We start from the raw sequence: 25,977 nt of genomic DNA, 5'->3' as shown, positions 1-25,977 counted from the left end.
AATAATTGGCAATTGGACCAGGAGGAGTGATGAGGAGACTTTTTTTATTTTACGTAGCAGGTTGTTGTGATCTGGAACGCGCTGGGGGCAGATTCAATAGTAACTTCCAAATGATAAATACTTGAAAGGGAACATTTTTGCAGAGCTTCGGGGAAAAGCAGTTGCGCTCTTACTGACTAATGGGATCGCTCTTACTGGGAGCTGACGCAGGCTCGATGGGCCGAATGGCCTGCTTCTGAGCTGCATCTTCCCATTATACGTTTCTCCTCCACTCGTTTCCTCGCGAAATAAATGGGTAAGGGTCTTCTTAAATTATGAGGACAGAGAATCGATTTTCTCCATGGGGGAGCTCAGAACGAGGGGGGCATAATCTTAAAATTAGAGCTAGGCCGTTCAGGAGTGAAATCAGGAAACGCCTTTTGCGCACACAGGGCAGTGGAAATCTGGAACTCTCTCCCCAAAATTGCTGGTTGGAGCTTTCAAGACGGAGAGAGATTTTTGTTGAGTAAGGGTATGGAGGAATATGGAACAAAGGCAGGTAAATGGAGCGGAGGTACAGATCAGCCAGGAACTAATTGAAAGGCGGAACAGGTTTAAAGGGCTGAATGGCCTCCTGCTCCTAATGTTCCCCTGCGAGTACCAATGGGGGTTGCCCATGCCCGCATGCAGCAAGACCTGCACGACGCTCGGGCTGATAAGTGGCAAGTAATATTGCGCCACGCAAGTGCCAGGCAATGACCATCTCCAACAAGCGAGAGTCGAACCACCGCCCCTTAACATTCAACGGCATTACCATCGCCGTATCACCCACCATCAACATTCTAGGGGTCACCATTGACCAGAAACTTAACTGGACCAGCCACATCAATACTGTGGCAACAAGAGCGGGTCAGAGACTGGGTATTCTGTGTTGAGTGTCTCACCTCCTGACTCCCCAAAGCCTTTCCACCATCTACAAGGCACAAGTCAGGAGTGTGATGGAATACACTCCACTTGCCTGGATGAGTGCAGCTCCAACAACACTGAAGAAGCTCAACACCATCCAGGACAAAGCAGCCCGCTTGATTGGCTCCCCATCCACCACCTTCAACACTCACTCCCTCCATCACCGGCGCACCGTGGCTGCAGTGTGTACCATCAACAAGATGCACTGCAGCAACTCGCCAAGGCTTCTTTGGCAGCCAAACCCGTGACCTCTACCCCCTAGAAGGACAAGGGCAGCAGGTGCATGGGAACACCACCACCTCCACATTCCCCTCCAAGTCACACACCATCCTGACTTGGAAATATATCGCCGTTCCTTCATCATCGATGTGTCAAAATCCTGGAACTCCCTCCCTAACAGCACTGTGGGAGTACCTTCACCACACGGATTGCAGCAGTTCAATTAGGAATGGGCAATAAATGCCGGCCTTGCCAGCGACACCCACATCCCAGGAATGAATAAACAAAAAAGTTTGCCAACTTCGCTAATTCCCGGTTCTGGGATCGGGAATTCTCCGCACCAGGTCGTGCTGGCTGTATTGGAGCAGGGCCTCTCCCTGGGGAAGGGGTCCTGGGCCAAGGAGGAGGGTAAAACGTTGCCAGTGCCGCCTGCTCCCCATGGGGGTCCTGTGCCACGATCCTGTAAATGGAAACCCTGGTAAACATTCCGGCAACACATTGCGAGTGGCAGCAGCGGATGGGCCTGATTTAGTGGTGTACTGCACGCAGGCGTAACTCGCGTGCAGCTCTTGCAGTTTGGGCAGATTCTATGAGTGAGAGAAGTAGAGAGTGAGCAAGCAGCCCTCGGCCAACACAGCCTGTTGTTAGGTGGGGCGAGCTGACATTTGTAGTAGAGCGGGATTGGTGATGTTTGACTTCACCTCCCCGTCCCTCTTGTTATCCCCTCTGCTCCTTCCCCCCCCGCCAACCGATCATCCCTCTCGTTATCTCTTCCCCCCCCCCCCCCCCCCACCACCTCCCCGTCCCTCTCGTTATCCTCCCCCCCCAACCGATCGTCCCTCTCGTTATCCCCCCCCCCCCCCACCACCTCCCCGTCCCTCTCGTTATCCCCTCTCCTCCTCCTCCTCCCCCCCCCCCCCAATCGATCATCCCTCTCGTTATCCCCCCCTCCCCCCAACCACCTCCCCGTCCCTCTCGTTATCCCCTCTCCTCCTCCTTCCCCCCCCCCCCCCCAACCGATTATCCCTCTCGTTATCCCCTCCCACCACCTCCCCATCCCTCTCGTTATACCCTCTCCTCCTCCTCCTCCCCACCACCGATCATCCCCCTCGTTATCCCCCCCTCCCCCTCGTTATCCCGCCCTCCACCGACTGAAAGGTGCCTTGAATCCAGGTCTGTCGGATGAATCCATGGCCGGCCATTGCTCACAGAAAAGAATGTTCGACACTGGTGGGTCGCACTCTACCTCAAAGTCAGCAGGTTGTGGGTTCAAGTCCCACTTGAGACTTGAGCACAAAAACCTAGGCTGACACTCCAGTGCAGTACTGAGAAACATAGAAAATAGGTGCAGGAGTAGGCTATTCGGACCTTAGAGCCTGCACCACCATTCAATAAGATCATGGCTGATCATTCCCTCAGTACACCTTTCCTGCTTTCTCTCCATACCCCTTGATCCCTTTAGCTGTAAGGGCCATATCTAACTCCCTCTTGAATATATCCAATGAACTGGCATCAACAACTCTCTGTGGCAGGGAATTCCACAGGTTAACAATTCTCTGAGTGAAGAAGTTTCTCCTCATCTCAGTCCTAAATGGCCTACCCCTTATCCTAAGACTGTCTCTGGTTCTCGACTTCCCCCAACATCGGGAACATTCTTCCTGCATCTAACCTGTCCAGTCCCGTCAGAATCTTATACGTTTCTATGAGATCCCCTCTCATCCTTCTAAACTCCAATGTATAAAGGCCCAGTTGATCCAGTCTCTCCTCATTATATTAGTCCAGCCATCCCAGGAGTCAGTCTGGTGAACCTTCGCTGCACTCCCTCAACAGCAAGAACGTTCTTCCTCAGATTAGGGGACCAAAACTGAACACAATATTCCAGGTGAGGCCTCACCAAGGCCCTGTACAACTGCAATAAGACACCTCCCTGCTCCTATACTCAAATCCCCCAGCTATGAAGGCCAATATACCATTTGCCTTCACCTGCTGTACCTGCATGCCAACTTTCAATGACTGATGAACCACGACACCCAGATCTCATTTTCCTAATCTGCCGCCATTCAGATAATATTCTACCTTCGTGTTTTTGCCCCCAAAGTGGATAACCTCACATTTATCCACATTATACTGCATCTGCCATGCATTTGCCCACTCACCTAACCTGTTTAAGTCACCCTGCAGCCTCTTAGCGTCCTCCTCACAGCTCACACCGCCACCCAGTTTAGTGTCATCTGCAAATTTGGAGATATTACACTCAATCCCTTCATCCAAATCATTGATGTATATTGTAAAGAGCTGGGGTCCCAGCACTGAGCCCTGCGGCACTCCACTAGTCACTGCCTGCCATTCTGAAAAGGACCTGTTTATCCCGTCTCTCTGCTTCCTGTCTGCCAACTAGTTCTCTATCCACGCCAGTACATAACCCCTAATACCATGTGCTTTGATTTTACACACCAATCTCTTGTGTGGGACCTTGTCAAAAGCCTTTTGAAAGTCCAAATACACCACATCCACTGGTTCTGTCTTGTCCACTCTGCTAGTTACATCCTCAAAAAATTCCAGAAGATTCGTCAAGCATGATTTCCCTTTTATAAATCCATGCTGACTTGGACCGATCCTGTCACTGCTTTCCAAATGTGCTGCTATTTCATCCTTAATGATTGATTCCAACATTTTCCCCACTACTGATGTCAGGCTAACCGGTCTATAATTACCCGTTTACTCTCTCCCTCCTTTTTTTAAAAAAAAAGTGATGTTACATTAGCTACCCTCCAGTCTATGGGAACTGATCCAGAGTCCATAGACTGTTGGAAAATGATCACCAATGCATCCACTATTTCTAGGGCCGCTTCTTTAAGTACTCTGGGATGCAGACTATCAGGCCCGAGGGATTTATCGGCCTTCAATCCCATCATTTTCCCGAACACAATTTTCCATCCAATAAGGATATCTTTCAGTTCCTCCTTCTCACTAGACCCTTAGTACATCCGGAAGGTTATTTGTATCTTCCTTCATGAAGACAGAACCAAAATATTTGTTCAATTGGTCTGCTATTTCTTTGTTTTCCATTATAAATTCACCTGAATCCGACTGCAAGGGACCTACGTTTGTCTTCACTAATCTTTTTCTCTTCACATATCTTTTTCTCTTCACATATCTATAGAAGCTTTTGCAGTCAGTTTTTATGTTCCCGGCAAGCTTCCCTCTCGTACTCTATTTTCCCCCTCTTAATTAAACCCTTAGTCCTCCTCTGCTGAATTTTAAATTTCTCCCAGTCCTCGGGTTTGCTGCTTTTTCTGGCCAATTTATATGCCTCTTCCTTGGATTTAACACTATCCTTAATTTCCCTTGTTAGCCACGGTTGAGCCACCTTCCCCATTTTATTTTTTACTCCAGACAGGGATGTACAATTGCTGAAGTTCATCCATGTCATAAGAACATAAGAACATAAGAATTAGGAACAGGAGTAGGTCATCTAGCCCCTCGAGCCTGCTCCGCCATTCACCAAGATCATGGCTGATCTGGCCGTGGACTCAGCTCCACTTACCCGCCCTCTCCCCGTAACCCTTAATTCCCTTATTGCTTAAAAATCTATCTATCTGTGACTTGAATACATTCAATGAGCTAGCCTCAACTGCTTCCTTGGGCAGAGAATTCCACAGATTCACAACCCTCTGGGAGAAGAAATCCCTTCTCAACTCGGTTTTAAATTGGCTCCCCCGTATTTTGAGGCTGCGCCCCCTAGTTCTAGTCTCCCCGACCAGTGGAAACAACCTCTCTGCCTCTATCTTGTCTATTCCTTTCATTTTAAATGTTTCTATAAGATCACCCCTCATCCTTCTGAACTCCAACGAGTAAAGACCCAGTCTACTCAATCTATCATCATAAGGTAATCCCCTCATCTCCGGAATCAGCCTAGTGAATCATCTCTGTACCCCCTCCAAAGCCAGTATATCCTTCCTTAAGTAAGGTGACCAAAACTGCACACAGTACTCCAGGTGCAGTCTCACCAATACCCTATACAGTTGCAGCAGGACCTCCCTGCTTTTGTACTCCATCCCTCTCGCAATGAAGGCCAACATTCCATTTGCCTTCCTGATTACCTGCAAACTAACTTTTTGGGATTCATGCACAAGGACCCCCAGGTCCCTCTGCACCTCAGCATGTTGTAATTTCTCCCCATTCAAATAATATTCCCTTTTACTGTTTTTTTTTTCCCCAAGGTGGATGACCTCACACTTTCCGACATTGTATTCCATCTGCCAAACCTTAGCTCATTCGCTTAACTTATCCAAATCTCTTTGCAGCCTCTCTGTGTCCTCTTCACAACCCGCTTTCCCACTAATCTTAGTGTCATCTGCAAATTTTTAAATCTTTAAATATTTGCCATTGCCTATCCGCCGTCAACCCTTTAAGTATCATTTGCCAGTCTATTCTAGCCAATTCACACCTCATACCATCGAAGTTACCTTTCTTTAAGTTCAGGACCCTATTTCTGAATTAACTGTCATTCTCCATCTTAATAAAGAATTCTACCATATTATGGTCACTCTTCCCCCAGGGGCCTCGCACAACAAGATTGCTAATTAGTCCCTTCTCATTACACATCACCCAGTCTACGATGGCCAGCGCTCTAGTTGGTTCCTCGACATATTGGTCTGGAAAACCATCTCTAATACACTCCAGGAAATCCTCCTCCACCGCATTGCTCCCAGTTTGGTTTGCCCAATCAATATGTAGATTAAAGTCGCTCATGATAACTGCTGTACTTTTATTGCACACATCCCTTATTTCTTGTTTAATGCTGTCCCCAACCTCACTAGTACTGTTTGGTGGACTGTACACAACTCCCACTAACGTTTTCTGCCCTTTGGTATTCCAAAGGGAGTGCTGCAGTGTCGGAGCTGCCGTCTTTCGGATGAGATGTTAAATTGAGGCCCCGTTTGCACTCTTGGGTCTGCAAAAGATCCCATGGCACTATTTCGAAGATGAGCAGGGGAGTTCTCCCCGGTTTCCTGGGGCCAATATTATGCGGTCATTATCACATTGTTGTTTGTGGGAGCTTGCTGTGCGTAAATTGGCTGCTGCGTTTCCTACATTATTTCCAGGAAGTACTTTATTGGCTGTGAAGCGCTTTGGTGACGTCCTGACAACATGAAAGGCGCTATTATAAATGCAAGTTCTTTCGTTTCCTTCATCGTTCCTTCCTCCCTTTTGTGTTGGGCAGAAGTTGGAAGAGCAGGACAAGAAGGCCCTGCACCAGAAGGAGCAGCTCCAGCGAGAGCGCCGTTACCTGCGGCGTCGCCTGGAACAGTTGGCGGTGCAGGGGATGGAGCGTCTGCGTACCGACAGCCTGGGCTCGGCTATCTCCACCGACCGCTCCGACTCCGAGCAAGGTAACCGCGGGAGCTTCCACTCCAGTGTCCAACCCTCGGCTGTACCTGCAGTCTGGGCGCGTGGGTCCTCATTTAAAAATAACAATTCTCGGGGATGTGAGCGTCATCGGCAAGGGCGAGCGTTTATTGCCCGGTCCTGGGAAGGGGATGGTGGGCCGCCTTCATAGAATGGTCACAGTTCAGAAGGAGGCCATTGGGCCCGTCGAGACCATGCCGACTCTCCAAGAGCACTTCAGCCAGTCCCACTCTCCCGCCCTTTTCGCCGTAGCCCTGCAAATTTTTTTTTCCTTCGGGTCCTTATCCAATTCCCTTTTGAAAGCCACGATTGAATCTGCCTCCTACCACCCTTTCAGGCAGCGCATTCCAGATCCTAACCACTCGCTGCCTAAAAATGTGTTTGCTCATGTCGCCTTTGGTGGTTCTTCCCATCACCGTAAATCTGAGTCCTCTGCTTCTCGACCCTTCCGCCAATGGGAACAGTTTCTCTCTATCTACTCTGTCCCGACCCCTCATGATTTTAAACGCCTCGATCAAATCTCCTCTCGACCGTCTCGGCTCTCAGGTCAACAACCCCAGGTTCTCCAGTCTGTCATCGTAACTGAAGTCCCTCATCCCTGGAACCATTCTCATAAATCTTTTCTGCGCCCTCTCTAAGGCCTTCACATCCTTCCTAAAGTGCTCCAGTTGAGGCCGAACCAGTATTTTATAAAGGTTTTTTAAAGCACTGCAGAGCAGATTTGAGATAACTGAGGGGCTTGCTGGGCCATTTCAGAGGGCAGATAAGAGTTAATCATCTTCGTTTGAGACTGCAGTCACATTTGGCCAGACCAGGGAAGGACCAATGTCTCCCCTCTTTTTTTTTTTGGGGGGTGGTGGGTGGTGGGGTTGTGGGTGTGTTAAGTTTAACATTAGAGAAGCTGATCCTGGACTGCATGTCCCTGCGGCTTAAAGGGAACTATGGTAAAGGCGGCAGGTCTCCTTCCCTGAAGGACATCAGTGAACCAGTTGGGGCTGTACAATGATCCGACAGCTTCAGGGTCACGTTTACTGATTCCAGCTTTTTTAAATTCCCAGATCTTTTAACTGAGTCTAAATTCTGACCACTGCTACGGTGAGATTTAAACTTGCATTCTCTGGATTACTAGTCCATTCCTCTGGATTACGAGCCCGATAACCTAACCGCCATGCTGTTATACGTGTCAGCATCATAGGCGGTTCCTGGAATGAGGATTACTTGCTTCCACATGGGTTCGCAGATGAAGGACCCAGATATTACAGTCCTGAATTCCAATTGAGGGGGTGGAAGATGCCTGCGCGTGGATTTATTTTAATGTGTGGTGGCCGTTACACACCAGCCACCACACGGGCTTGACAGAGCTAGGCCTTGGTCCAGTGGCAAAGATTAACCAGGACGACTGGAGACCTGCTCTGCTGCACGGGCCTAGTGCACACACACATCGCAGTGTGGGCTGGCCCGTGCTGCCCCTGGGCCCTCGCCTCTTCTGGGCCCCGGACCCTCATTTGCGGCATCACCTCTCACCGCTCCTCCGCCTTGTGCAATAGGACGGGTCTGCTTGGAGCATACAATCTCTTGTCTATTTCCATCTACTGGACTGAATGCAAAGTGTGGATTCCCCATTGTCCACTTCATTTATTAAAGGCTATGAGAATCAACAGATAGATTCACCTGTATAGGATAGTGGTTGCGGTACTGGACCAGCAACCCAATGGTGAAGAACTCCAATCCCACCGTGCCCAGTTGAATTTGTGAGTTTGCACCCAAAAAAAAGTGACAATGAAAACCGCCACATGATCAGATCAGCCATGATCGTATTAAATGGCGGAGCAGGCTCGAGGGGCCCTATGGCCTTCTCCTGCTCCTATTTCTTATGTTCTTACGGTTATTAAACACCCAACTGATGCCCCTCGGGGAAGGGGAGTTGTGGACTTTACCTGGCCTGGCCCAAACGTGTCTCCTGTCTCACTTGTGTGGTTGACTCACGACGCTCTCGTAAGTCGCCCAGCAACACCTCCCACTGCCTTCTCAAGACAGCAACAACTTGCATTCACATAGCACCCTTAACATAGTAAAACGCCCCAAGAGGCTTCACGGGATCGTTAGCAAAGAGGGAATCACCCACATACTGGGAATGAATTAATTGGGAAAATAAAATGGGGTTGGTAGAGGCCGATTTAACCTGAGGCTTAAATCCTGAATCGTTTAGTTCCTATAATTCGGAAAAGCTGGCGCCAGCTACTGATAGATCGTCCTATTTAAAGCACAGCAATTCTAGGTTACTGGTTTAAATGATGTGGGCGAGGGTGTTTGCCATCCTTTTTTTCTTTCTCCTGTTTAATTAATAGCCTGTCCCTCTCTTCCTGCCTTTTGCAGTCCCCGGGCATTGGGAGGGGCTCACAGTGCAGTCGGTGTCTGTGTTTCCCTATAATAGTGAATCATAGAAACATAGAGATTTACAGCAGGGAAGGAGGCCATTCGGCCCATCGTGTCAGTGCTGGCCGATCAAGAGCTACCCAGCCTAATCCCACTTTCCAGCTCTAGGTCCGTAGCCCTGCAGGTTACAGCACTTCAAGTGCACATCCAGGTACCTTTTAAATGTGGTGAGGGTTTCTGCCTCTACCACCCTTTCAGGCAGTGAGTTCCAGACCCCACTACCCCCACTCTGGGTGAAGACATTTCCCCTCAAATCCCCTCTAAACCTCCCACCAATTACTTTAAATCTATACCCCATGGCTGTTGACCTCTCTGCTAAGGGAAATAGATCCTTCCTATCCACTCTATCTAGCCCCTCATAATTTTATACACCTCAATCTAGTCCCCCCTCAGTCTTCTCTGTTCCAAAGAAAACTACCCCAGCCTTTCCAATATTCCCTCATAGCTAAAATTCTCCAGCCCTGGCAACATCCTTGTAAATCTCCTCTGAACCCTCTCCAGTGAGTTACCAGTCTGCCTGCTCCCTCATAATGCTGTATGTTTAATGTTATAGCGCTGTGTGTGTGTGTGTGTGTGTGTGTGTGTGTGTGTGTGTCCGTGTCCTGCCGTGACCGTACGGTTGACATTATATTGTTTGTTGTAATCTCCTCCTTGCTCCCTTCACCACCTCCCTCCTGCTGCTCCCATACTGAACAGCGAGAGCAGTGCAATACATGGCCGTTTTCCCTTCTACTCTTCGGTACATTCTTGCTCTTGAATCATCCTGATGGGATTGGACAGGAAATAATGCAAATACTTTCCCTTGTCCACTCCTCTGTCGGCATTGTGCCCATTAACCAAACCCGTGCTGACATTGTGCCCATTAACCAAACCCATGCTGGCATTGTGCCCATTAACCAAACCCGTGTTGACGTGCCCATTAACCAAACCCATGCTGGCATTGTGCCCATTAACCAAACCCGTGCTGGCATTGTGCCCATTAACCAAACCCGTGCTGGCATTGTGCCCATTAACCAAACCCGTGTTGACGTGCTCATTAACCAAACCCATGCTGGCATTGTGCCCATTAACCAAACCCATGCTGGCATTGTGCCCATTAACCAAACCCATGCTGGCATTGTGCCCATTAACCAAACCCGTGTTGACGTGCCCATTAACCAAACCCATGCTGGCATTGTGCCCAGAAGACGGAGTCATAGAGAGCAATTTGGAGGGGAGATGTAGGAAGAACTAGAGTTTTCCAGACTGCAGGGTCATGATGCCTGAATAATGGTGTCCGAGTACGTGGCAAGGAACAATCCAAACCCACTCCTTCCACAGCCTACGTACTCCGAGCTCTAGTCCATCCGTCTGTCTAAACTGCTGAGAAGTCGGGCACATATACTCGACTCCCACCCAAACCACACCAAACCTTTAGTCGAGCAGTCCTGAGATTGATAGATTTTTGTTAGGTAGGGGTATTAGGGGACATGGAACCAAGGTGGGTAAATGGGAGTTAAGATACAGATCAGCTGTGATCTAATCATAGAAACATAGAAAATAGGTGCAGGAGTAGGCCATCTGGCCCTTCGAGCCTGCACCGCCATTCAATAAGATCATGGCTGATCATTCACCTCAGTACCTCTTTCCTGCTTTCTATCCATACCCCTTGATCCCTTTAGCCGTAAGGGCCATATCTAACTCCCTCTTGACTATATCCACGAACTAGCATCAACAACTCTCTGCGGCAGGGAATTCCACAGATTAACAACTCTCTGAGTGAAGAAGTTTCTCCTCATCTCAGTCCTAAATGGCTTACCCCTTATCCTTAGACTGTGTGTCCCCGGTTCTGGACTTCCCCAACATTGGGAACATTCTTCCCGCATCTAACCTGTCCCGTCCCGTCAGAATCTTATATGTTTCTATGAGGTCTCCTCTCATCCTTCTAAACTCCAGTGAATACAGGCCCAGTTGATCTCTCCTCATATGTCAGTCCCGCCATCCCGGGAATCAGTCTGGTGAACCTTCGCTGTACTCCCTCAATAGCAAGAACGTCCTAATCGAGGGGCTGAATGGCCTCCTCCTGTTCCTATCCTCACATCTCCACAACTTTCGATCAGGTTGCCCTTCGCAGAAGGTATGTCCATTCCTGACTGATCTACGGGCACAGGAACACACCAACTTGGGATGTCTGTCATCGCATTCAGTCTAGTACCAATCCCCCGTATAACCGTTTAATCTGGTTCCCAACCACATTTTTGAGATTGGTTCATCAGCCATGTGCTGTGCATGGGAGTCTGTCCCACGTGTGTCCATTACTGTAACTTTTCCCTTTGCTCTTGTACAGAAGCCGATGTTGACATCGAAGGCATGGAGTTTGTCCCCGGTGAGCTGGACAGTGTTGGCAGTGCCAGTGACGTTGATGACCACTACAGTTTCCGGAGCAGTTCCAGTGACAGTGGCTATGCAGATTCTCGCACAATCACGCCGAGGCTCTCGTAGTGGCTGCTTCAGTACCAGCAGAGGACCACATGTCAACGCAGGGCACTTAGAAACCTAAATTTTCTTTTTTTTTTTCCCTGAGATGTTAACTGCCATTCTTTCACGTACACCCCAAATACAAGAACTCTCGCATTGCTGTCACCCTCTCGCAGTTCTTTGCAAACTCCACCCCCACTTCCACCCCGACAATGTGATTTTGGTTGAAGGCTGCAAAGAAACGTGGGATGGTATTTGCAATAATAAGGGGTGGGCGGGAGAAGGAGGGGAAAAGCCAGCTCTAATGATTAGCCTTACAAGTAGAGTGTTGATTTTCTTCTGTTAATTTTATTTGTCTGGTTCCAATCGTGGGGGCTCCACGGTAAAAGTTGTGCCGAGCACACGACGGAAGGCGGCGTTGCTGGCGGTGTCTGCGCTGTTTTGCCTCCTGTCGGTTCATTAACCGGAGACCGTTCGCAACGGGGCCGCCCCCGCTCCCAGAGGAGCACTCGCTCGCGTGTCTCCTGTCGCGTATCGGACATCTGCCTTTCCCGAGGTAGGACGTTTTTATTAAGTAACTAACTAGACAATATTCCGATTTAAGGCTACAGGCAGTGCTTTTGTTGTCTCCTTGTTAATCCGCAAGAGTCGATCGTGTTATACGGGAACATTTTAAAATCGAAGAATCTGCGCCAGGCGGCGCATTGAGCAAGAAAAGAAATACTCAACTTCTGCTTCCGCTTGATTCCGCGACCCTACAGCCGGCGCGGAGCGCTCGTTATCCGGTGTCATTTAGACCGCTTCTATTGAGATGTTAGCGATACTGAAGCCGTGTTTGTTTTCACTGTCTGCTTGGTTTTAGTCATTAGAGCATGGCTTCCTAGACAAACTGACCAATCTTTTAATTACACGTCTCGAGAGAGAGAGGTCTCTTTGAAGAAAAAAAAATGACCGACAAAAAAAAATTACAAAAATAATAGTCATGTAATTTTAGCCAGTGTAGTCTCAGATTTCCTGTATCAAAATTTTGTATTATATTTTCCTAAATGTTATCTAAACCATGCTTGTTGGGTTGGGAGGGAGGGAGGGTGGGCGGGGGAGGGAGGGAGGGAGGGAGAGGCTATAAATGGTACAGGACCCAGACAGGAGTCTCGGGGGACTCTCTGCCATTGTCATATTGTGCCTTGGTGACTATTTCTCGGAAACCCTGTTGCCCTCCGATTATGGGCACTCGCGTCCTTCCCTTGCCTCTCGAAAGCGGGATATGATGAGAAGATCTTCACGGCAGCTCTTGTCCTTGTTTGCACTCTTTTTTAAAAAAAAAAACCCCGACTGATTCCGCACGCACCAAGCAGGGCGGCCTGCAGGGGTTGGCGATCACTCGACCTTGCTCCGGCTGTGACCCCCCTCCCCATTCCCCTTCCCTCCTGGTGGGGACAGGTCAAAGGTTAGAACATGGCAGCTGAATTTAAAAACAAAATCTTAAAAAAAAATATATATATATATATCTATTATATCTTATTGCTGGTCCCAGTAATGAAGAAAATCACACTATTAAACAGCCTCATTACTCGGGATTTAGCTCAGTAACAACTGAACATGCTATTTGATTGACGCACTGCAGAATTTCCAGCAGTTTTTTTTAAAGTTAAATCTAATTTTTTTTTGTTCACTCTCTTATCGATGCCAATTTCCAAATCATGAAAGCAATAGAGATTTTACTTTTATCATCGATGCGCACTCGCGACTGTTAACAATAGGATCAAACTTCGAAGCGATATTTCCAGTCCCGTCTGTTGGTTTCCTGGGCGACGGAACACTGAGATCAAAAAAAAAAGGAAAAGCCGTTTACTAAAAGTGGGAACTCTCACACAGAACCTCCCATGGCATGAACGGAGTGAAAGGTGACTGCCATGCAGCAAGCGTTGCAGACAGCTCTCCGAGTGTTGTGCGTGCATGCGTGTGTGTTTTAGTCCCCTTTCACATGGTGTTTTCCCTCGGGCATTTAAAAATGAATTCTAACCAAATGTCTTTTGAGTACCGAATCAGCGGGATTTGATTTCTTGAAGTCAATATTCAGCGGCAGTGTGCTGCCCAGGCCTTTTTAACGCCCGGCTCAACTTAAAACTTTCTAACCAGCGAGGGGGGGGGCCTGGTTCAGTAATGGTCCTGTGGGATTCATCAGTGGGGGCGCGTGCGTGCATCTTGTCCAACGAGACTTGGGGAGCTACTAGCTGTTTTGCCCTCCTGCCCTGAGTTTGTGGTCTTTTGCTCACCTCCCCTCCCTGCAATAATCGAGAGATTGCAAAGCCGACATGCTCCCAGCTCTACATTCCTGGATCAAGTGTTGGGAGGTGAGAGAGATTGGGTCGAGTTGACTTTTTATGTTGTGATTTTTCGTCTTTTTCTTTAAAGCTCTCTCCCTCGCTCAGGGTAGGTTTGATGCTCTGAAGCCTCACTCAGCGTTGTTGGCTTAGACCCTGTATCCTGGCAGCACTTGTGTGTCGACGAGTTAATACCCTAGTCACAGGACTGTTTTGTGACTTGGGTCCCAGAATGGCCAATGGCAGCAGGAGGCTGTTTGCCCCATCTCGGGGCCTGTGCTGGTCCTTTGCTAGAACGATCCGAAGCTAGTTCCTAATGGAGGCTGGCTCAGCATGGAATTTTCAAGACCTGTGATTGCTCAGATCTTTGTCGGGTAAGGATATCGAGGGATTATGGAGCAAAGACGGGTAGGTGGAGTCGATCGGTCATGATATTAATCGAGGGGCTGAATGGCCGGCTCCTGTTTCTGTGATTGATGCGGGGTCCCAGACACTCTGAGCTAGTCCTAGTGCTGCTCTTTGAACCTGGGTGTGGGGGAGGCGTAGTGAAGTTGGTTCAAAGCCTGCCACATTCGCGCTGACTCGTGTATCCCCCGCTCTGTTCCCTGTGTGCTGTGCTTTCCTCCTCGTATTGGGCCTCTGTTGTACATGCACGGCAGTGCCCTGCTCTTGCACAGCGGCACATTATATTTCGGAGGGAATTGGAGCGTCGTGTGTGTGTGTGTAGCTCCATGGTGTGCCGTGCCTGCTGGACCAGACTTTGAGGGGTGGGGAAGGTTGGGCGTGCAGCAGTAAATGGTTTCCGTGTGTTCTGACCAGCATTGGGTCCTGGGTTTTTTTCCCCCGGCCACAGGAGGTGAGTCGGCAGAAATTCAGACCCCAGGCTTTTTGGATTTGAGCAGATGGGGTGGCTCGATCTGAGCAAGAAGCGCCCAGTCTGTGCGGCTACTGAGCACTTAACTTTGCACTGCTGCGGAGCACAAGTGTGGCCTGAAAACCTTGCGAGGATTTTATCCTTCCCCGAGGAATCCAGGCACGTCTATTAGTGATTACAGGGCCCGTGCTGTGGAACGGGATGCAAGACTTTTCATCACATCAAAATGTTTCAATGTTTCCTTTTACCCCCCCCACGTTCCCAATCGTTTTTACCTCTAGGCTATGTAGGTACCACTCTGTAAATATCTGCTTGGAGTTGTGGGGGGGGAGGTGGGTGAGATTTACCTCCATGTGTAGTGAAGGAGCAGTGGTGTCTCTCTCTGACAAGGTTGAAGCGGAGTGAGTGCTCGCCCTATGGTGGAGGTGGGGGGGGGAGGTGGGTGAGATTTACCTCCATGTGTAGTGAAGGAGCAGTGGTGTCTCTCTCTGACAAGGTTGAAGCGGAGTGAGTGCTCGCCCTATGGTGGAGTTGGGGGGGGGGGGGGGGAGGTGGGTGAGATTTACCTCCATGTGTAGTGAAGGACCAGTGGTGTCTCTCTCTGACAAGGTTGAAGCGGAGTGAGTGCTCGCGCTATGGTGGAGTTGCTGGTGCAATTATGCTCTTTGGGAGCTATCCGCCTGATTGAAATAGTCTGTGAGCCAAATATTTCTTCTTTAGTTATTGGGGTGGAGTGGAAGTGGGAGTGATGATGTACAAAACTAACTTAGAACTTTGTCGCTCAAAGTTGACCCCCCAACTATGTGGAAGAAATTCCATATTGGAATCGAGCTGAGTGCTGAAGATGGTCCCAACAAGGTCCAACTCTACTGATGTCTTCCAATAACTCTTGACCACCTGAATCCAAACCATCTATTCCTCGGGTTCACAGCGGGGATGTGAGTGATACTTGTAGAGTTAAAACTGATCCTTCCCCACACACGCACCTGCTCTCTCTCTCTCTCACAACCATCTACACACACACACACACACACACACACACACACGCAACCACCTACACACACACACACACACACACACACACGCAACCACCTACACACACACACACACACACACCTACACACCACTACACACATACAACCACCTGCACACACACACACTTATAACCACCTACACACACACACACACACACGTATAACCACCTACACCTACACACCACTACACACATACAACCACCTACACACACACACACTCACGTGTATAACCACCTACCCACACACACACACACGTATAACCACCTACACACACACAGCCACTCGATGTTGGCGTGTATTGGTTCTAGGTATTTACTGGTCAACTTGAGGCAACCCATTCACCAGACTAGGCGTCGTTCCGCAGTGATCCAAGGACGTGTCGGGCTGGAAGGTGGGCTGATGACTTGCGCATTATCTTTTAAACGTAAAATAGGAAACTTTAGGTTCAGCAGTTAAGCATTTTTTTTCTTTTCGCTGGTGGGAGGGAGGGTTTGGCGGGAAATGTAGACTTTATATTTTAAATAAGGTCTCCAACAGACCAAAACTGTGTTCCATCGATTTGTACAATTGATTATTGCAAAGCATTTAGATAATTGGTCTTGTATCTTTTTATGAAGAATAACATTGGCCTACTCTGATAACTGAGCCCATTGATCGTTACTAGGCCTTTCAAGAAGGGGAATATTGCTGCAGTATTAAATCTTTTTTTTTGTTCCACAATCACTGGCTTGTTTTTAAAAAAAAAAAGTTTCCTTTTTCGAAGGTGGAAAGGACCACTTATTTCCATCCAGCCTCGAGGATTAAACTTGGGAATTGCCCAGTTTGTGATTTGTGTGTGAATTGTTGTAATGGAGAAAATCCTCTCCGCCTTCTGGATTGGGAAAAGAGATTGAAAACTCCCCGTGGCGCTGGCGAGTAACTCTGTATCGGAAGCTTCAGCAACTGCAGTTTCTGTTGAACAGATTCACTTTATTCTTGGTGGGCAGTTGGGGATGGTGAGTTGCAGGGTCAAGGAGGGAGGAGGAGGGGGGCTTTGTGAATGGCTCGAGGTACACTGGATGGGTTCTGTGTCAGAGACTTGTGAATATGTATTGTTGAGGAGCTTTCTCTCAGTATAGAATGCTTTATATAAGCTCCTAAGATGTATAATATAAATTCACACATACATGGTGCTGGCTACCACCTGTAGCACACTGAAGGTAATGTGTTGTATCATTCATTCATTGTAATATAATAAAGCATTTTTTTTTTACATCATTTGGTCTGTGCTCTTGTTTTATGGCCGTGTTTAAACTTTAAAATGAACATCTGCCGCGGTGGAAACTGCAATGTTCGATTTGGGCATAAGACCATGGCTTTTGAATATTATAAGGGTACGGTTGCATAATGGAAATGTTACTGGACTAGTAATCCAGAGGCCTGGAGACGTGAGTTCAGATCCCAACCACGGCAGCTGGGGTATTTAAATTCAGTTAATTAAATAAATCTGGAATTTAAAAAAAGTTAGTATGAGGAATGGTGACCATGAAATTGTCGTAAAAACCCAACTGGTTCACTAATGTCCTTTTTGGGGAAGGAAATCTGCTGCCCTTACCTGGTCTGGCCTGTATGTGACTCCAGACCCACTGGTTGACTCTTAACTGCCCTCTGAAAATGGCCACTCAGTTGTATCAAGCCACGAGGAAAACCCCTCATGGACTGCAGAGGTACAAGAAGATGGTTCACCACCACTTTATTTAGGGATGGACAAAAAATGCTGGCTTTTCCCATGACCCCCACATCCCGTGAATGAGGAGGGAAAAAAATATTACCGGGTAGGCTGCTTCCAGTTATCTATAATTATTGAGACGCTTCCAGGGGCTTGTTACCCCCTCCCTCCTTTCCCTCATGAGAATCATGACATGCTCCTGGGTGAAATAATATCCCTTTCACCCACTCCATACCTGGAATTTTCCCTCCCACCCACGACCGTCACTTCCCTGCAAATATTGACACACTGAGAGCCCCCGCCCCTCTCAGAGGTACTGACACACTTCTGTTAACGTTCTTTGCTAATAATTACACAGCTCTGGTACTTCCTTGCCCCAACTTACAAACACCAGTTTGTCAGCAATTCAAGGGAACACAGTGCTATAAAGGTGGGAAATCTTTTATTTGTTTACAGCAACAACGGGCCTGAATTTATGCCAAAAATGAAGACTTCCGCATTTCTATAGTGCCTTTAACGACCACCAGATGTCCCAAAACGCTTTACATCTAATGAAGTACATTTGAACGCTTGACATCTAATTCTCGCACAGAAAGCCCACAAACAGCAATGTGGCGATGACCAGAATTTTGTCTGGTTGACACTCCCTCAGTACTGCACTGGAGTGTCAGCCTAGGTTTTGCACTCTGGTGTCTGAAGTGGGACTGTGTACCACAATCTTCTGACTCAAAGGCGCAAGTGCTACCCACGTTTTTAAAATATATAATTTATTCAACATTTAAAAACATTTACAACATTGTGATAATTCCTTTGTATCATACAAATCCTTCCTGCCACTCCGCACAGTCGTACCTCCAACGCACATTATCAAAACCTGAAGTTTAATTTGTCTCACGTAACATATTATTCTATTGTACTTTAAAAATTGATCATAACAAAAACCTTCAGAACTCTTTTTCTAGGATCTCCTCACCCCAAAAAGTTTCTTGCAGACACAACAGGCCATTGCCTTTAAAACACTGCAACAACTGCTGCAATCTCCTCTTCCCCCGCAGTCCGTTCACATTAATCGAGACCAATGTAATCATGGCTGCGAATAAAGGAAGTGTGCCTGATAATCCCACCCCCACCCCAATCATTTAATCTCCGGCTCTTCCCTCCTCATGCTCCTACCCAACTTTTCGGACAGCTGTTGCTTTCTCCTGCAGCCTCCGGCTCTCTTTCACCTCCTGTTTGAACCTTCCCTGCCGTTTCCGCCTCTTCCTTACATTAGGTTTAGGCCGAGAAGCTGCCATTTTTCCCTCCTTCTGCCCCTCACTAATCTTTCCCTTTCCACGTGATGCCCCTCCACTCCCCCACCCCCCACTTCCATGACTCCATCCCCCTCTGACTCCTCACTCCCGAGCTCTTCTGTAATCTGCCTGCTTCCCGTCAACTACGTAATCTCCCTTAGAGGGTCTTCCTGTTGTTGTAGTTTCATCAACAAAATTTTACTGCCTTCGGCCTCATCTCCACTGCTGACCCTTGCTCCCCGTTTCTTCTCTCTCTGGGACAATGGCGCGTCTTCATCTATATTGCTCTCTTTTGGCATCTTTGTCTCCCTGCTCCCGTTCTTTTAAGACTCCAGCCTCATGCACCTTCTCCATGTCTTTCCCCCTCCTGCTCCCCAAGTTGTCCGACTCTTTCTTTGGAGCACTTACACTTGCCCTGCTCCCCCCACGGACACCCAATTCTTTAGGGAGAGCCGAGCCATATTATGTCTCGAATCTGCCCTTGCCCTCCGCTGCCTTTGTCCTTCTCCACTGTACTTGGTATGTTTTCCACCATCGCCATCCTGTTCTCTGCTCTGTAATCTTCTTGTGCTCTTTCCTCATTCCGTTCGCTGGCTGTGTCCTCCGGCCACTCCACTCACACCTCTTGCTCCTTCTCCCATCTCCTCGTCACTCAAAGGGGTTTTCTTCTGCCTCACACTCGCAGCGGGTGGGGCATTGGTGACAAACCGCACAGCTCTCTGCCTTGCCGCTCCAAGCAACGTGTCCAGACTTGCCACAGTTATAACCGTACTGGTCTGGACAGCTTCTTACAAGATGGTCGTGGCCAAGACAATAATAACAAACCTTCACCTGGTTATCACGCAATACCTGGAAGTACTGCACTCCTTCCATTGTCTCGAATTTCATGCTGTAGGGTAATGACTGCACCCTCTCTGGGAACCACACCTTTACATAACAGGTTCCATCTGCTTCCTGGATAGTATCTCTATTGCCGAGCAAATTTTAATATCCCCATGACTCCAACTTTTTTATTAGCACATCGTTCTCAACATACTGATTCCCGGGATGGCGGGACTGACATATCAAGAAAGACTGGATCAACTGGGCTTGTATTCATTGGAGTGCAGAAGAATGAGAGGGGATCTCATAGAAACGTTTAAAATTCTGACACGTTTAGACAGGTTAGATGCAGGAAGAATGTTCCCAATGTTTGGGAAGTCCAGAACCAGGGGTCACTGTCTAAGCCTAAGGATAAGGGGTAAGCCATTTAGGACCGAGATGAGGAGAAACTGCTTCACCCAGAGAGTGGTGAACCTGTGGAATTCTCTACCACAGAAAGTTGTTGAGGCCAATTCGCTAAATATATTCAAAAGGGAGTTAGATGAAGTCCTTACTACTCGGGGGATCAAGGGGTATGGCGAGAAAGCAAGAATGGGGTACTGAAGTTGCATGTTCAGCCATGAACTTATTGAATGGCGGTGCAGGCTCGAAGGGCCGAATGGCCTACTCCTGCACCTATTTTCTATGTTTCTATACACCGGCAGCTTTAAGAATGAGACCAGCACTTCTTCACAATACAGCAGAGATATATCCACGAACTTATCACCAACCTTCAAACTCAATAAAAATCTTTCCACCTCCTCTCGGCCACTGACCGTCACCTCGAACCCAACATTTGGCTTTGGTCGGCAGGCAAAGCAGCTTCCCTCGCCGTAGTCCTCATGTACGGCCTGGATAATATCCCAAGCTCTTTATCCTCACACTGAACTACCACCATGTTTTCTTTTCCAAAGCTGCTGGTGTCCCGGCCCAAATCTTTGGGCCTTTTATTCTCCCTACCCCCAATATTTTCTCCCCTGATTACATTCATCCTGGGAACATTATCCGCTGAGAGGCCTGGTACTCCGGACCCCTTAGTAGCCATGTGGCTGCTGTTTATGGGCCAAAAAGGCCCTATAACCTGAAAAAAACATAAAACCCGCCACCAACTTTTTACAAACTCACTCCAACTCCCAGCATTAATCAAACACCCAGCAGCACCTGCTCACTCCATGCCCCTCCCACCTAGAGAGTGCTACCCACTGAGCCACGGCTGAAGTAGAGTTTATTGGTGCTCGCCATTATTGATGTGTAATCGATCAGCAACTTGTGGCGAGGGAGAGGTACCCCGTGAACTGCGAATCTTCACAAGTTTCAGGCTGATTTGCACCACTCTGTTGTCAGCCTCGTGAAAATGAAAGCTCGCATGCAACCTCCTTGTGAGTCATGAAATTGCTGCATTTGCACATTTAATTGCCTGTTAAACTCGCCATAGGGCTGGTACTTAAGTGTAAGGACTCTTTTAATAATGAGATTTATGTTCCTGCAATTCCACTCAACCGCTCCAGCCTAGAAAGGGAACAACTGAAACTAGTGTCTCATTCCTGAAGGTAGTAAATTGTTCTTGGAGATTTTAATTTTAATTTTTTTCAGTAATTATCCTTTTTGTCTTTTTTTTTCTCCTTAATCCAATCTTTCTTTTGCTTTCTTAATTTCTTTTTCTGTACCTATTCGCCCTATTTCCTTTTCAATCCTTCAATCCTTCAGGAAACTATAGACCAGTTAGCCTAACCACTGTGGTTGGGAAAATGTTGGAGTCTATTATTAAAGAAGCAGTAGCAGGACATTTGGAAAAGCAAAATTCGGTTAGACAGAGTCAGCATGGATTTATGAAGGGGAAGTCATGTTTGACAAATTTGCTAGAGTTCTTTGAGGATATAACGAACAGGGTGGATAAAGGGGAACCAGTGGATATAGTGTATTTGGACTTCCAGAAGGCATTTGATAAGGTGCCACATAAAAGGTTACTGCACAAGATAAAAGTTCACGGGGTTGGGGGTAATATATTAGCATGGATAGAGGGTTGGCTAACTAACAGAAAACAGAGAGTCGGGATAAATGGGTCATTCTCTGGTTGGCAACCAGTAACTAGTGGGGTGCCGCAGGGATCAGTGCTGGGACCCCAACTATTTACTATCTATATTAATGACTTGCAAGAAGGGACTGAGTGTAACGGAGCCAAGTTTGTTGATGATACAAAGATGGGAGGAAAAGCAATGTGTGAGGAGGACACAAAAAATCTGCGAAAGGACATAAACAGGCTAAGTGAGTGGGCAAAAATTTGGCAGATGGAGTATAATTTTGGAAAGTGTGAGGTTTGGCAGAAAAAAATCAAAGAGCAAGTTATAAAGATTGCAAAGTGCCACAGTACAGCAGGTACTTGTGCATGAAACACAAAAGGATAGTATGCAGGTACAGCAAGTGATCAGGAAGGCCAATGGAATCTTGGCCTTTATTGCAAAGGGGATGGAGTATAAAAGCAGGGAAGTCTTGCTACAGCTATACAGGGTATTGGTGAGGCCACACCTGGAATACTGTGTGCAGTTTTGGTTTCCATATTTACGAAAGGATATACTTGCTTTGGAGGCAGTTCAGAGAAGGTTCACTAAGCTGATTCTGGAGATGAGGGGGTTGACTTATGAGAAAAGGTTGAGTCGGTTGGGCCTCTACTCATTGGAATTTAGAAGAATGAGAGGTGATCTTATCGAAACGTATAAGATTATGAGGAGGCTTGACAAGGTGATGCAGAGAGGATGTTTCCACTGATGGGGGAGACTAGAACTAGGGGGCATGATCTTAGAATAAGGGGCCGCCCATTTAAAACTGAGATGAGGAGAAATTTCTTCTCTCAGAGGGTTGTAAATCTGTGGAATTCGTTGCCTCAGAGAGCTGTGGAAGCTGGGACACTGAATAAATTTAAGATAGAAATAGACAGTTTCTTAAACGATAAGGGGTTACGGGGAGCGGGCGGGGAAGTGGAGCTGAGTCCATGATCGGATCAGCCATGATCTTATTGAATGGCGGAGCAGGCTCGATGGGCCGTATGGCCTACTCCTGTTCCTATTTCTTATGTTCTTATTAATCTGTTTGAGGAGATAGATTGTTGATCCCCTCATTCACTGAGGTCCCAGATGTCCCGTTGCCCTCCATTGTTATCAGCTTGCACATCCAGCAACTTGCAGGGCAAAACATTTTAGAGTTGAAGAGTGAGGGTAAAAATACGATAAAGAATTCTCAGGGGTATTAATAACTCTGGATATCAGTTATCAATATCCCACCCCCGCACTCTCCCCATCGGCCGTCCAACACGTCCGTTCTCACATCACAACATCTTCCCGCGGCCAATCGGAAAATGAACAGACTCTTCATTAACCAATTGGATGACACTTGTCTGTCAGCAAAACCTCCTTTTCTTTCCCAACTCCAATGTTTTTATGTCGATTAAAACAAAAGCGTTGAAAGAAAATTATTTTTCTAATGCTCCCAGGATATGTCTGGAGATTAGTCTTTCATTCCTGGAGACTCCAGGACAATCCTGGAGGGTTGGCAACTCTAAATGTACAACTGGTTAATTAGTGATCTCTTGAAGGAGTTGTCACGGTCTAAGTCCAGATCCTCTGAAAAACTATCCAGGAAGTTTTTGAGATATAGAGTTGTTACATAAGTGCAAAAATTGAGAAAGCAGTTGAAAAAGTTTACGGGATCCTGGGTTTAATCAATAGAGGTATAGAGTACAAAAGTGAGGAAATTATGATGAATCTTTATAAAACCATGGTTCGGCCTCAGCTGGAGTATTGTGTCCAATTCTGGACACCGCACTTTAGGAAGGATGTGAAGGCCTTAAGAGAGGGCGCAGAAAAGATTTACGAGAATGGTTCCGGGGATGAGGGACTTCAGATACGTGGATAGACTGGAGAAGCTGGGGTTGTTCTCCTTTAGAGCAGAGAAGACTGAGAGGAGATTTGATCGAGGTGTTCAAAATCATGAAGGGTCTGGACAGAGTAGATCGAAATTGTTCCCATTGGCAGAGGGGTGGAGAACCAGAAGACACAGAGTTAAGGTGATTGGCAGAAGGTCCAAAGGCGATATAAGAAAAAAAGTTTTTACGCAGCGAGTGGTTAGGATCTGAAATGCACTGCCTGAAAGGGTGGTGGAGGCAGACTCAATCACTGCTTTTAAAAGGGAGTTGGATAAGTACCTGAAGGAAAACATTTGCAGGGCCACGGGGAACGGGCAGGGTAGTGGGACTAGCTGAAGGTCTCTTGCAGACAGTCGGCACGGGCTCGACGGGCCGAATGGCTTCCTTCTGTGCTGTAACCATTCTATGATTCTACTTGTTTTATTTCGGTATATAAAAATGCAAATCATATAATAAAAGGCTTTAAAGGCATCTCATAAACCATATCATTAATGAACTCACCCAAATTCCTATCTGTTTTTTCTTATCTAGGAATTTATTTTCTAAGTTGAGATTGCCAGGTAGATAATTTTGGCGAGTTAAACCCTGACTGACTGCAGCCCGACTGACTGGAGCATAATGTGAAATCAAGATTGAGCCAATCGAAGCAGTGCTTGCTGTCAGTAAAATCACAGAGGAGTAAATAACTTATTCAAAGTTTTACATTCTGTGAATACAGAATCAGGGACAAGAACGCAAATATTAATGTTTGCAAAAGTGGGACTGGGATCAATTATTGTTTTAAATTCAGATTTTAAAAAGGACTGCACATGAGTGGTAGCCTAGATGTTTGTGCTCGAGTCTCTGGAGTTGGACTTGAACCCACAACCTGCTGACTCAGGCGAGAGTATTACCAACAGAGATGTTAGTCAAGAGTTAAATAAAGTGTCTGTTTTCCTTTGAGTAATTTTGGATCATTTGATCCCAAAGTTTCAGCGAAGGAGGATGTTTGTGGTATCAGGGAGTTCTTCAGGTGGTTTTTTTCTGTAATAAAATGTCTTCTTTTCCAATGGCGCTAAGTTTCCCGTTCCTTCCTAGTTGATAGGTGGAAAGTGTGGGGTCCATAATGAAGAAGAAAGCTGTGGACTGCAGGAAGATATAAATGAACTGGTCAGGTGGGCAGAAGAGTGGCAAATGGAATTCAATCCGGAGAAGTATGAGATAATGCATTTTTTTTTCTGTTCACGGGATGTGGGTGTCGCTGGCAAGGCCAGCATTTATTGCCCATTCCTAATTGCCCTTGAGAAGATGGTAGTGTGCCTCCTTCTTGAACCACTGCAGTCCGTGTGGTGAAGGTGCTCTCACAGTGCCGTTAGGGAGGAAGTTCCAGGATTTTGACCCAGCGACGATGAAAGAATGTGATATGCTTCCAAATCAGGATGGTGTGTGACTTGGAGGGGAACGTGGAGGTGGTGGTGTTCCCATGCGCTTGCTGCCCTTGTCCTTCTAGGTGGTAGAGGTCACGGGTTTGGGAGGTGCTGTCGAAGAAGCCTTTGGGGAGGGCTAACAAGGCAAGGGGATATACATTAAATGGTAGGATCCCTGAAGGTAGCAGGCCAGATAGATAAGGTGGTTAAGAAGGCATACAGAAGACTTGCCTTTATAAGCTGGGGCATAAAATGCAAGAGCAGGGAGGTTGTGCTTGAACTGTATAAAAAACACCAGTTCGGCCACAGCTAGAGTACTACGTGTAGTTCTGGTCACCACATTACAGGATTGCACTATAGAGGGTACAGTGAAGACTTAGGAGGATGTTGCCTAGACTGGAGAACTTTAGCTATAAGGAGAGATTGGATAGGCTCGGGTTGCTTTCTTTGGAACAGAAGAGGCTGAGGGGAGACTAGATTGAGGTGTATAAAATTATTAGAGGCCAAGACAGAGTTGATAGGAAGGACCTATTTCCCTTAGCAGAGGGATCAACAACCAGGGGGCATAGATTTAAAATAATTGGTAGGAGGTTTAGAGGGGATTTGAGGGGAAATTTGTTCACCCAGAGGGTGGTGGGGGTCTGGAACTCACTGCCTGAAAGTGCGATAGAGGCAGAAACCCTCACCACATTTAAAAAGTACTTGGATGTGCACTTGAAGTGCCATAACCTGCAGGGCTACGGACCGAGAACTGGAAAGTGGGATGAGGCTGGATTGCTCTTGGTCGGCCGGCGCGGACATGATGGGCTGAAATGGTCTCCTTCCGTGTTGTAAACTTCTATGATTCTATGACCGCAACATTCTCTGAATTTCTGAAACAAAAGGAAAAAAACATTGTGAAAGTGAAAATGTTATTTCTCAGAATATTTGTGAGAAAGAGTTCTCCAGATCTGGAAACTCTTTAACAGGCAGCTGACGAAGGGGTTAATTACAACACGCACCCTTTTTTCAAAAGCCCTCACCCTATGTCATATATGGGTCTTAGGCACTGCTCCTCGCACTGAGTCTCCTGTGTGATTGCACCTGGTCT

The 25,977-nt window shown here is 47.3% G+C and overlaps 2 protein-coding genes across 2 annotated transcripts in view; one reads left to right on the top strand and one right to left on the bottom strand.

Annotated features, from left to right (window-relative positions):
* Positions 1–15,192, top strand: part of mxd4 (MAX dimerization protein 4) — a 37,382-nt gene extending 22,190 nt beyond the window's left edge. The window contains exons 5-6 of the mRNA XM_070877657.1: positions 6,392–6,560; positions 11,339–15,192. Coding sequence (XP_070733758.1) covers positions 6,392–6,560; positions 11,339–11,493 — 324 coding nt within the window. The 3' untranslated portion in view covers positions 11,494–15,192. The remainder of the gene's footprint in view (positions 1–6,391; positions 6,561–11,338) is intronic.
* Positions 15,193–18,806: 3,614 nt separating this feature from the next.
* LOC139262453 (PRELI domain-containing protein 1, mitochondrial-like) overlaps positions 18,807–25,977 on the bottom strand; it is a 59,116-nt gene continuing 51,945 nt past the window's right edge. The window contains exon 7 of the mRNA XM_070877648.1: positions 18,807–25,759. The gene's annotated coding sequence lies outside the window, so the exon portion shown is untranslated. The remainder of the gene's footprint in view (positions 25,760–25,977) is intronic.

This window comes from Pristiophorus japonicus, chromosome 1 (assembly GCF_044704955.1).
Source record: "Pristiophorus japonicus isolate sPriJap1 chromosome 1, sPriJap1.hap1, whole genome shotgun sequence".
NCBI classification, from domain to species: domain Eukaryota; kingdom Metazoa; phylum Chordata; class Chondrichthyes; family Pristiophoridae; genus Pristiophorus; species Pristiophorus japonicus.
Note: the sequence above shows the minus strand (reverse complement) of the source record. Positions and strands in the feature narration are given on the sequence as shown.